This window comes from Bactrocera oleae, chromosome 2 (genome assembly GCF_042242935.1).
Source record: "Bactrocera oleae isolate idBacOlea1 chromosome 2, idBacOlea1, whole genome shotgun sequence".
Classification (NCBI taxonomy): domain Eukaryota; kingdom Metazoa; phylum Arthropoda; class Insecta; order Diptera; family Tephritidae; genus Bactrocera; species Bactrocera oleae.
The window spans coordinates 30,796,073-30,809,375 of NC_091536.1; the positions used below are offsets into that span (position 1 = coordinate 30,796,073).

The window sequence follows — 13,303 nt, forward strand, 5'->3', positions numbered from 1 at the left end:
AATAGCTCGGCGCAGAGACGCACGTTCCTTATGAATGAATTTGTTGGCGTTGTAATATGGAATACCTAGAAAATATGGTGCAAGTTTGCTTGAATATTATTGGCCGATGATGGTGCGTCTACGTTTTTTTGTCACTTGCGCGAATGTTTGATTTTTTGAGAAAGACATATTGAGGGACATACATATGTGTACATATATGCAAATATATTTGAACATCCGAATGAAGGAAGGCAATTTCAAGAATATTCACATATGGACATACAAGTACAAGTAAACAACAATAGCTGTTTGCGTTCACAGATTAGACAAAATTGTTTGAATATGGTCTGTGGTGCTGCTTGTATAGCACACTCAATTATTGCAATGGAATATTTTGCCTAAGTTCAAATCCTATTAGATATTTTTATATACTATTTTTTTATTTATATAACCCTTTTTTATTGAATGATATTTTAATTATATTTTCATATTATTTCCCTAATTATTTATATTTTCTTGTCAAAAGTCAATTACTTTCGTTTTTACTATTTCAATTTATGTTTATGTGCATACCAAAGCAGAGAATGTTAATGAATAGAGAAGGAGCAAATGTTAGCTGTACTAAAATGTTAATTACGATGAGGGAACATCGAAAACACACAAGTTCGAAAATAAAATTTCACCATCCTATCAGGCGACGCAATGAATTACACCACTCTATAAGCAAAATGTATATACATACATATGCACACACCTTTGATGTCATTCATTTTATTTCTAGATTAATTTTCAATTGCATTGAGTGATAATTACTTTTTTGAAAATTTTGTTTCCAAAGTCAATTTTATATAGTTGGTTGAATCGACAATATAAAAAACAACAACGAATTTCGAAGTGATGGAACTTTCTTTAAAAACTGTATTATTATGTGGAGATTTTAGACAAATATTGCCCGTTGTTCCTCATTAATCACACTCAGTAATGATTTAAAATTGTATTACGAGTTGTTCAGAATTCTCATTTTTTTAATCATATAACGTTAACTGAAAATATGAGAGCACTCCCCGAAGAGTTAGAATTCGATTGATTTCTAATTGATGAGTCTAATATCAGACAGTTTGGTGAAGATTTAGATGAAATTCCAGCAAATTTGATAGATGTTGAATCTAACATATTACATGATATATTCGGAGATATTAATGAAACCATTTGATCAGATAGAATGTTGAAGTCAGTTGTGCTAGCTTTAACTAATGAGTGGACTTATCAATAACGATGTATTGAATCACTGGTGAAAAAAAGGTTTATCACAGTTTTGAGACAATTATTTGCGAGGATAACAGCGAGGTGGCAACTATTCAGTAGAATTTTTTATATACTTTGATTGTAAGTGGTATGCCACCACATAAGTTGGCGCGCAAAATTAAAGCGATAGTTTTGTTAATTCGAAATTTAAATACGAAGCAAGCATTAGTAAATGGGACAAGAACGCGAGTCAAAGCAAAGCATAATAACACGGTAGATTGTGAAGTGCTCACTGGAGTTGCTCGCGGGAAACGTATTTTGATTCCACGCATACACTTGACGTAGGGACTGCAACGCCATTTAATTTTCAATGACAGTTAACAGTTCCCAGTCATCAACGCATTTGTGATGACAATTAACAAATCTCAAGGACAGACATTTGATAGAGTTGGAATATTGTTGAGATGACCTGTTTTCTCGCATGGTCAACTTTACGTTGCAGTCGGTAGAGTTAGATCATTAACCCTAATAATGAAAAGGTGTTTACATAAAATATTGATTGCACTGAAGTTTTGTGAACTTTGTAATATAAAAAATAGAATTAAGTTTATACATTATTATTATTTTAGATTTACTTCATTTCATTGTTTCTTGCTTTCGCTGCATACAAGCGATTTGATTTCGTGATGGAAGGGGATAGGAATTTGTTTGACAAATTATGACGGGAGCAAGATGTTGTGCAAAGTCGCATTCTCGAAATTGTGGCTTTATTAAAGAACGAAAGCGATCAACTAAAAATTGAACGCGATTCATTGAATAATAACTGCGATCAATTGAAGGTTGAATGCAATCAATAGAAGGATCAATGCAATAAATTGGGTCAGAATGTTGAATTTTTTCAGAAGAAGGTGCTGTTATATGAAATTGCTAATTCCAATGCCGATAACTTTCCGATATCATCTGAGGAATAAATGTACGCAGCAGAATACAATTCTTTGTTGAAAATATTTCAAAATGGAGCATCAGTTCAAGATTTCATCGGTATTTCATTCAAACGATTCATCAATATTTTACACTAATTATTTTGGCATCTTTTCGCAGGTCCATACGTGCCCACAAATTCTCCGATTTGATTCGATTGTTCATTCAGGGAAGAATTAAGCCAAAACCAAGAACAGAACAAATGATTTTGCACGAGAATGAATTATAAATTTTAACTCTTTTTTAAATTTATTTTTGTAAGTTGTTTTCTACAACTTTCTTTACATTTTGTTCAAATTCTTCAATATAATTTAAATACTATTAATATTGTTAATAAATTGTATATTCTATAGATTGAATGTCGACCACTGACAACCTTAGTAAATTTAATTAGGTGTGCAGTCATGATATGGTCATAAGGCGTTGACGCAAGATATGGCCGATCCAAAAATCATTTGTGTGTAATAATAGCTCGTTTAAAACATATTTGGAACGAAAATACCCGAGAGAATATCACAATTCGGTTTACTTAACATACAAACTAAAATAAAACATCATTTAGGTGATTCAGGTTATCCATTACATGAGTACCTATGGAAACCTTTCCGAGATGCTTTACCAGAATCAAGCATTTTAATAAAAAACATGCAAAGGCAAGGAACGTAGTTGAAATGACAATTGGAGTGCTAAAATGTCGTTTTCGTTGTATACTAGGTGAACGTAAACATCGATATCATCCTAGTAAAGCAACAATGTATGCTGTGCTCTATACAATATTTGTAAGCAGTATAACGTTAATGATTCTAAATGATGTAGTGGTACCACTGGAACCAGTTGAAGAAAACTTTAGTGGTTCAGTAGTGGAGCGTCGCCGAAGACAAATAGCGAATACATTGTGATTAGTGTAGTTGCATTCCTAAATGCTGTAGTACTTAAACCTATATAAATATAAAAAATACAATAAAATAATTTAAATTAATTGTTTTAAATACCTTTTTTATTTTGAGTATTTAATTTTTTCCTTTTTTTTAATATTATCTTTCTGAGAGCGGATTCTTTCATTTTATATAATGCTAGTTTTACTTTGCTTAACTCATAGAGATTCTTGCGTTTGCGCTTGCTTTTCTAAAGCCTTCATACGCATCTTTTTGCGCTCCTTCACTCCGCTTATAGGTACTTGCCTAGAAACACCTAAGACACATGTTTTCTCTAAATTTTCAGCGGCAGTGGTTCCAAACGTTTCCCCGGTTGGATTCACTGCCTGTTGTAAACTGAGCAACTTCTGCACGGTCTGCTCTAAAGGCGTTAAGCTACAATAAGTGTAAGGCCCTCCACCTCTGGCTACAGTCTCTCTCCGAATTCAGTTTTTTCTTTAATTTTAGCTTGTAGTACAACCAAACCTAAGTAATACACAAATCAATACGAATATAATTATGTGTCTACATATGTACACACCATATATGCAATCAAAATTATTAATTCTTACCTTATTCCAATCGCTGCCACTACGTATTGAAAAGCCGATATTATTCAACTCAGCCGCAATACCTTCCCACAACTCCATCCTATTTTTTTTTGTGGACCCAAACGGTACTATTTCACTGGCTACGTCAGCATTTTTCTCCATTAACCTTACCATCATTTCAAATTGCTTCTGGCTGGTTCTTTTTATTCTGAAAACAAGTAAAGTCTTAATATATTAAATACAATAAATAAAATTTTAAGATTATACTAACGTTTTTTCCAGTTTCAATTGAACCCGCGAATCAAATAAACGTTCGTCAAATTTGAGGGGAAACGCATTTCACAAATTTGCTAGTCGCAATACCAAATATTTCTTTTCGTAAGTTCTTTCGCCACTTCACGGCGAATTTTCTAAGAGCCATTCTCGCAATTAGAAACAGCCTAAAATTTAATTTGCTTCGCCAGTGACAATACATACTATCATAAAATTCAAACATAAAAGAAAAATAATTTAGGCACGGACGAAATAATAGAGGTGCTTGAAGAAGCTGGTTTTAATATTAAATCTGCTACAAATATTTAAAAAAAGTATCCCAGCCAATGTTTAAGGTGGAACTATCTCCCAATACAAGTCAATTGAAAAAAATATATGAAACTCACCATAATTTTAAATCCTTGCTTCATCGCAGGGTAGAAGAGCCACACAAGAGAAATGGTCCAGTTCAATGTACGATCTGCCAAGAATTCGGCACATGCAGTGTTTGTGTGCAGATCTGATTGCACGTCCAAGAAAGACGATGCCACTATGAAAAAAGTAATTGCGGAGGAAATCATACAACTAATTACAGGGACTGCCTTGTATACAAAGATCTGAAAATTAGGCTGTCCAACAACATCCATGCTCGCCGGAGAGAATTGGTAAACAAACCTCAAATCCAATTTGTAGAAAAAACTACGAACAAATCCGTCTCAAATTTGCATAAATTCTAATCAATGGTCATATGCAAATGTTTTAAAGACCAATTTAGATCAATCGATCGCTTTAAACACTGCGTCTTACAGCCATAGGCCACAAATTATCTACAAGCTACCTCTGCAGCTTTGTATAATTTAGCAAAGAGCTAAACCTGCCCGCTATTAATTGCCCTCTAAGATTTAAAATCCCATAAAATCAATTTCAGGAATTTGGCGATACCAACTATTTAATTACTTCGTTTGCGCACTCACCTTTTGCACTTTTGTTGGCTATTTTATTGAAAAATAAGAAAAACGGATACGGCTCGTACTCTTGCGGAAAAAACACGGGCAACTTGCGGACGTCTCGTCGGTTCGATTCGCTAACGAAAAAGGGAAGCTTTTGTCCTCTGTTAGCCCCTTTTGAGTGTTGAGTTGGGGAGAGTTGTGGTGTGATGTGATGTGTATGTGTGGGTGGTCTGAGTGGTGTGATGTCTGTTGTGGATCGTGTTGATGTGGTGTGTTGGCGCACAGTGGCGTGTATGGAGGGGGGAGGCGTAACTTATCTAGCCATCCCGGCCCCCCTAGGCGAATTCTAGCCTAGCAATCGCTGTAGTTGCTGCAGCGTAGCAACAACACTGCTGAGGCCAGTGGAGCGGCGGTATGTTGGCCTGGGCTGCCGACGCCGCGTTGATGCCTCCTGTCGCCTTGGTCTGGAGGGAGGTAGAGCTGCCTGTCTTCGGGGGCGATCCGGATGGCTGCTCTGCTGCGATCTACGGCTTGGGGCGAGTTGTCGCCCGACGGTCCGCTTTGGGGTGCGGTGCAACATGGTATGGTGCTGTCTATTGCACAGTTGGCATAGCGTAACCGACGTACACTCCGGTGTCGTGTGGACCGTAGCCAAACAGTTGAGGCAGTGCCCGTGCACTTGGGCAACCTGCTGACGTTGTGGTGTCCGCATGCTTCGAAAAATGCTGCAGTGTTGCAGCCGGTGTGTGCGTCGACACAGTGGGCATCGGCTGCGTTGCGGCACCGTTGCCGGTGCTGATGAAGGTGGCAGTGGTCGCGCGCCATTACGGGGAGCGGTTGCAGGAACGATTGCCGCTGCGTTTCGTGGTGTTGGAGTTGCCCCAGGTCGCGGCACATTGATGGCGGACCTCACAGCTGGCGTTGGTGTTGCTGCCATATCTACTTCCATATTGATCTGTATGAAGAAGTTGGAATGATTATACATTTGTGGCATGTAAAATTTATGGCGAATGTGCCACGGTATGTGGCAGGAATGGATCGTCAATTTGATCGATCATTGCGGTTAGAATGGTTGGTTTATAACGGTTTTGTCATTTGCGGGTTTATTGGTTAGTTATACAACTAATTCATTTGCGTCGCGGTAATATCGGCGGATTGTTTGTTATTTGCGGTTTTGTCATTAGATACGGTTGTCAGAAAACATAATTTCACGAGCGGTCTTGTCAGCGTTCCGCTTTGAGTACGGAGATCAACTACTCGTATATGACCGTCGGAACTGTAATATAGTTTTTTTATGCGGCCAAGCCGCCATTCTGTGGGGGGTAGACAATCATCGTGTATGATGACACAGTCTCCAAGCTTTGGTGCCTTTTCTGGAGTTTTCCATCGGTAGCTTTTATGAAGGTCCTTGATGTACTCTTCCTTCCATCGGCGGCTGAAATCATGATGGAGAATTTTGATTCCTTCCCATCGATTTAATAGGGATAGCGACCCCACGCCTGGCTCAGGTATGGCTAGAATGGGTGCTCCTTTGAGAAAATGCCCTGGAGTTAGGGCTGTGAAGTCGGAGGGATCTTGCGAGAGTGTTGTGAATGGCCGTGAATTGAGAACGGCTTCAATTCGGGTTAATAAGGTAGTGAATTCTTCATAATTGAATATAATCTGCGTTCGCAACTTCTGCTTATGCAGAGTGCAGATCTTGCACATGAAAATGCATTTTTTTATTTGGGGCTTAAGTCGGGAAATATAGAACTCTTGGCGGACTATATGTTGCATTAGGCGATGTTCTGCGTGGAGCATAAGTAATTGGATATAGTGGAGGAGTAAAGTGGCAAGTCGAGATTTTTCTGGCATGATGAGGATGGCGTTTATTATACGTGAGGCTTGAGTTGGCAAGCCGACCATTCGCACGAAGCAGACCTTTCGTGTCGAGGAATGGGTTAAGAACTAAGAGTGAACTCCTTTTGTCAATGGGTTTTGATTCTCTTAATAGTGTTATATCGCGGCTGAAGTAGCGCGTTTGAGTTGATGCGATTAGAGCGACCTTTGCCTTTTGCAATTCTAGGTGCGTCAATGTATCGCATTAGGGGTACTCTGAGGGAACTCCCTTAATTTTAATTTTAAGTCGCTCTATGAACTTTAACATATAGGCGACTACTCTGAGGGCTCGGGAGAACGAAGAAAATCGCTCAAGGATGTCAGTATCCTCCACTGCTGTGTGAAAGGAGTCGATTTTTCGACTTTCTGGAGCTATTATATTGGGCATGGGCGATTGTGGCCAAGAATCGGGAGGTTCTGTTAACCATCGGGGACCATTCCACCAGAGGGTGGTGGAGGTAAGGGCAGCGGTTTGCACCCTCTTGTACCTAGATCGGCAGGATTGTCAGCACTGGCTACGTGTCGCCAAGTGGCTGATCCCATTAGGTCAAGTATTTGCGACGTTCGATTAGCAATGTACGTCTTCCATGCATGTGGTGGTTTTTCCAACCAGGCTAGAACAATTTCAGAATCAGACCAGAGATATAATCTATGTTTCTTCATATTTAAATGGGTCTACACCATGGAAGCTAAATTTGCGACTAGTAACGGGCCACAAAGCTCAAGTCGAGGTAGAGTTAGCGTTTTTAAAGGAGCCACCTTTGCTTTTGCTACTTATAAGTGGCTTGTGGTCGCAGTATCGCTTTGTGTGCGCACATAGATAGTGGCACAGTATGCCTTCTCCGAGGCATCACAGAAGCCGTGTAGTTCGACTTTGTGTGCGCGGAAATAGTTTACCCATCGTGGGATTTGTATCTGGGAAATGTCTTCCAGATTGTTTGCAAACTGGGACCATTTTTCTAAGCGAAGAGGTTTCACTTGTTCGTCCCAGTCGGTTCCGTCTAGCCATAATTCTTGTATCAGAATTTTGGCTTGTATCATAACTGGCGAAAGCCATCCTGCGGGGTCGAAAAGTTTCGCCACAGAGGATAGAATTTGTCGCTTCGTTATGGCGGATAATGCTGATATTGACTCTGTAGTGTATGAAAACTGGTCAGATATCGCATTCCATTGGATCCCCAGAGTTTTTGTTGTACTTTCCTTTTCGAATTTAAGGAAATTAGTATCCAACAGATTTTCTTTAGGTATGTCCTTTAGGATATTAGGGTGGTTCGCCGTTATCTTTTTTAACGGAAACCCTGCGGTTTTGAGGGCTTGTGTCACTTGTGCTAGTGACTCGTATGCTTGTGGAAGACTGTGACTTCCGGACAGGATATCGTCTACATACGTTTGTGTTTTTAACACCTGGGTTGCCAGAGGAAATTCTGACTTGGTGTTTTCTGCCAATTCGTGCAGTGTTCGAATGGCTAAATATGGAGCACAGTTGACGCCAAAGGTAACTGTTTTCAATTTGTAGTCACGGAGTGGACTATTGGGAGATTTTCGGAAAATAATTCGCTGAAAATCTTGATCGTCTTTATGTACGACTATTTGTCTGTACATTTTTTCGACGTCTTCGTTGAATACGTATTTGAATAAACGCAAAATTTAAAATTAGTAGCACTAGATCTGGTTAGAGTGTGGGTCCAGTAAAAATAATATCATTTAGGGAATTCCCCGAGCTAGCAGATCTTGATGCATTAAAAACAACTCTTACTTTAGTTGTTTTTTTTGTCTGGCTTTACTACTGCGTGATGAGGCAAGTAAAATGAGTAATATTTGCCGTTGATGATTTTTTCGCATGAACTTACTTCCTCCATGTGGTCTAAATGGAGGTATTCTTCCAACACACGAATCATATTTTGGTTTGAGTTCGCCTTTTTTAAGTAGGTTTTTTTCCATACTTTGAAACTGCTGTATTGCAGAGGTGCGAGAGTGACCTAAGGCGATGGTGTTGGGAAATTGTTGTTTTATTGGTAGTCGTACCACGTACCGACCATTATCTGATCTAGTAGTTGTGGCTTTGTAAAAGTCTTCACAATACTGATCTTCAGGGGTTGTGATTGATATGGGGGGAGTTCTTCTAACTCCCAAAATTTTTTCAATTGTGAATTGAGGTATTCGTTTGAGATTTCCTAACCTGAATGGTCATGGTGGTAACTGGTTCCGAAACTAGTCCACTTAGGATCCACCCAAAAATAGTATTTTGTGACAATAGTGTATTCGAAATTTTCTCAATACCTTCGAGTATTATCTGTGGTATGAGATCGCTGCCTAATAGAAGTTCTATTTGAGCGGGAGTGTTGCAGTTGGGATCTGCTAGCTTTAGGTGTGAAACCTTTTGCCAATGCTTGCTATTTATATGATAGCTTAGAAGCATATTTGTTAGTTGCGGTAAGACTATAGCTTCTGCTTGTATATGCTTATCCGCTTAGGGGGAAATTAGGGTAATGGGGCAGATTTTATTTGAGTTTTGGACTACTCTTCCGCCCATTCCCGTAATTTCATAATTGGCTAGTTTTGTTGGCATTTGTAGCCTATTTTGAGCCCTAGACGCTATGAAAGATCGTTGTGATCCTTGGTCTATTAAGGCCCTAAGTTGAAACAGCTCTCCTCGGTGTTCGATGGAGACGACTGCTGTTGGTAGTAGTACTCTACTTTGATTTTCGCTGTGTAGCGTTTGGGTTTTTAATGCCTTTGAGCAGCATGGTGCTTCTTGGCAATTTTCGGGATTTGCTCTTGCAACTAAACCCGTGGCTCTTTTCATATTTGCGCTGTTTGGGGGTGAGCTGGAAAATGTGTTGTAATGCAGCATTGAATGATGTCGTTTATGACAATAAACGCAATTAAATTTGCTTTCGCACTCTTTAAGTGTATGTGCATGTGATAGGCAATTTGTACAAAGTCTTTTTGTTCTCACAAAATTGTTTCTATCGACAATATTTAATTTTTTGAATTTATCGCAAGATTTAAGTTTATGCCCTCCTGTACACAGTTCGCATGACGTTTGTTTATACTGTTCGGATGTGAACGATTGATTTTTAAAAAAACTTCTATTGGGGTCGTTTTGAACGTTTTTAGTTCTAACTAGTTTTTTGTCTACCCTTTCTGCTATTTCATATTGGGTAGTTAGAAATTCTTTCATTTGCTGCCACGTTGGGCATTTTTTCCGAGATGAGAGCGATTGCTCCCACAAAAGTAACGATTTTTCTGGTAATGCCGCGGTGCATATATAATATTTACCAGAATAGGGTCCCAGCTGTCTGTGGGAATATTTTGTGTCGATAAAACCGACAAACAATTAGAAACAGTGCATTGTAATCTAATAAATTCATCACTTGTTTCTTTCTGAATTTTAGGCAAGTTCATTAGTATCGTTACTTGCTTATCGACCAATATTCTTTCATTTTCATATCTAGATTTAAGGGCTTCCCAAGCCAGATTGAAATTATCGTCATTTAGTGCGAACTGTTTGACTATGACGCCTGCTTGACCTATTGTTTTGTATCGGAGGTGATACAATTTTTGCGCATTTGTTAATTTTGGGTGGTTTATGTAAACGGCAGTAAACATGTCCCGGAAGGACGGCCATTGTTCATAACCACCATGAAATATTTCTGTATCACATGTGGGCACCTTGAGATGGATGCCTGAACTTGCCTCATGACTTTGTACTTGTGGCAGCTCTACTCGCTGATTTGGAGTAGGTGCAATTGCTTTTATTAGCTTAAGTTGATCGAAAATCATTGCTTTAGTTTCTTCGAATTGGTCTAAGCAGTTTTCGTATTTTGCGTAAGCCGAAGATTTGAAATTTTCTGGTAGATGTGGGTCGTCAGATTCTACAATTGCGTCATATGCAGCTTGGAGACGTGACCAAAAATTGTCAAGATTGTCTTTTTTGATTTCTAATACCGATTCAGAATTATCTTGAATCGGAGAAGAAGAAAATCGAGTGCAGTATCTTATTAAGCTGTCACTCTCAGCAATGAATTTACTGTATGTAATGTCTTTCCCCCTTTTTTGCTTTGTAGCACCTTGCTTTGAGCGTGTAGCTTCTGCAGGTGTACATGGACTTCTTTCGTCAGAAATCATTTTTGGAATTTTTAGCAACTGAGTTGTTTTAGAATCTTTCGAGTCTGAGCTCATTTAAGAGATGCGCCGAAATAAAATAAAATATTTTCAATGTAAGAAATATATGTATTTGAAACCTCTTTTAAGAAAATAAGGGTTTTTGGATTTTGTTTTTTTAAAAATTAACAAATTAATAACTTTTAACTCGTATGAGTACTTAACTCTTTTATGATAATAAGAGTTTTTATTTTATGAAATGAATATATTACGCGTATTACGTGTTTTATCGCTTTTTTTCCCTTTAATATTATTTAATTGATTAATATTAAACGCAAATGTTTTTTATTTTTACTTTTATTTGTAAGTATTATGTGTCCGTAATTCCTATAGGGTATACCTATAAGCGGATCAGCTGATACATATGTACTTGACGTTATGAGCAATTTAGAGCTTGTCTTAGAGATCAATGCACTTTGTACATATGTACATCTGTATTTATGTAATATATTATGTTTAAATATTTTTTGCGCAATCCTGCTTGTTTTTGTTGGTCAAAGAACAAGGGGTATTGCGAATATGTGCCAATGTGGACTTAGAATATTATATGTATATATGCAATCCTACTTGTTTTTGTTTAACAAAGAACAAGGGGTATTGCGGAATATTTGCCAATGTGGACTATGAAGCGAAGTACTAATGTATTTTTGTATACCTGAGCGTGTATATATGTACGCAGTGCGAAAGGACCGCGAAAAGGAAAAAATATACCGCAGGTATTCTTTTAAATGTATGTATATATGTATGTATGGATATCACGTAGTATATTTTGTGCGGAATATATGTACGCAGTGCGAAAAGACCGCGAAAAGTAGAATAATTTACCGCAGTTGTTCGACTAAAATTTATGTATATATGTATGTATGTATGTAAATGTTTAGTAATATATGTATGTATAGCAATTATTAGTATTATATGTATGTTTGAATATTTTCATACATATTTTAATGATTTAAACGGAGGTTTTCTCCTAATATAGTATGTATATATATATATATATATTTATTAAATATAATATGTATATGTATGTTTAAATTTATTTTGTACGTTTTCGCTTTTGTTTGTTTCTGCTTTTGATTTGCCTTTGCTTATTTTACGCAATCCTGCTTATACTTGATTAAGTATAAGGGGTATTGCTGGAAATTGGTGCAAGTAAATACTTGAATTATTTAGTTTTACAACTATTTTTGTGTATTTGAACACAACAGTAAGCATTTAGGTAATCAAGAGTTCGTTGGATATATATTTTTTTCCAAACTGTTTTAAATCTTAGCGGTATTTTGGTTTTTACCGGAAAAGAAACCGAAATATAGAAACAGTTTGGTAACCGCGTTTTTTTTATTATTGCCTTTATTAAGACGGATTTTTGTAAACAATAAACCGCAAAGGCATAAATTTCAACATACATACAATAAGAGGATATATACATATACTAAATGGAATCGATACGACTCACTTTGGGGTTTCCGCCAAGGGGTTTTGGGGACAATATTTTAACTAGGTGGCCTGTGTGTGTGCCTTTCGTTGTTGCCCAGTCCTTTGCTGCTGGGCTGCGGCGGGTGATTTTGGTGAGCTGGAGTGGTTGTTGTTGTTTGCTGGTACGGTTTTTTATTTATTTAGTTCGCGCTCGTTCTGTCTTTTTATGTATGTATTTTTGTTGTTTTTTGTTGAAATTCGCGCCTGTTCTGTCTTTTTGATTATTTCGCGCACGTTGTTGGTTTTTCTTGTTTTTTTTTTAGTTATGTATATATGCTTGTGCCACTTCACTTCACTCACCTTCTTCTGTTCTTTATTTTTATTTTCTATGTGTATATGTATATCACTCCACTGCACTGCACTTCTATCTATGTAGAACCTTTTTTTTTTTTTTGTTTTTTTTTTATGTGTATATATGATTTTTTTCACTGCACTGCACAGCACTTATGTCTTTTTTTTTCGTGTGTATTTTAACGTTTAGCCACACTTTGTTTCTCACAGCACTTTTTTTTTCTTTTTTTTTTCTCGAATTTATAGTTTTTTTTTTCTTTTATTCACTCCATAGTGCCGCTCACTATGCTCGAAGGACCAATATTTAATTACTTCGTTTGCGCACTCACGTTTTGCACTTTTGTTGGCTATTTTATTGAAAAATAAGAAAAACGGATACGGCTCGTACTCTTGCGGAAAAAACACGGGCAACTTGCGGACGTCTCGTCGGTTCGATTCGCTAACGAAAAAGGGAAGCTTTTGTCCTCTGTTAGCCCCTTTTGAGTGTTGAGTTGGGGAGAGTTGTGGTGTGATGTGATGTGTATGTGTGGGTGGTCTGAGTGGTGTGATGTCTGTTGTGGATCGTGTTGATGTGGTGTGTTGGCGCGCAGTGGCGTGTATGGAGGGGGGAGGCGTAACT

The 13,303-nt window shown here is 37.8% G+C and overlaps 1 protein-coding gene and 1 long non-coding RNA gene across 2 annotated transcripts; one reads left to right on the forward strand and one right to left on the reverse strand.

Moving 5' to 3' along the window:
* Nucleotides 1–1,327: 1,327 nt before the first annotated feature.
* On the forward strand, nucleotides 1,328–2,557 carry LOC118680052 (uncharacterized). Its single transcript, XR_004975563.2, has 3 exons — nucleotides 1,328–1,763; nucleotides 1,854–2,265; nucleotides 2,326–2,557. It is a non-coding gene; the product is annotated as an uncharacterized lncRNA (long non-coding RNA).
* Nucleotides 2,558–3,446: 889 nt separating this feature from the next.
* On the reverse strand, nucleotides 3,447–6,113 carry LOC106625514 (uncharacterized). Its single transcript, XM_070112930.1, has 4 exons — nucleotides 4,330–6,113; nucleotides 3,942–4,146; nucleotides 3,692–3,878; nucleotides 3,447–3,605 (listed from the first exon to the last, which is right to left on the reverse strand). Exon 1 carries the CDS (start codon nucleotides 5,864–5,866, stop codon nucleotides 5,219–5,221), a length of 648 nt encoding a protein of 215 aa, XP_069969031.1. The 5' UTR covers nucleotides 5,867–6,113; the 3' UTR covers nucleotides 3,447–3,605; nucleotides 3,692–3,878; nucleotides 3,942–4,146; nucleotides 4,330–5,218.
* Nucleotides 6,114–13,303: the final 7,190 nt, after the last annotated feature.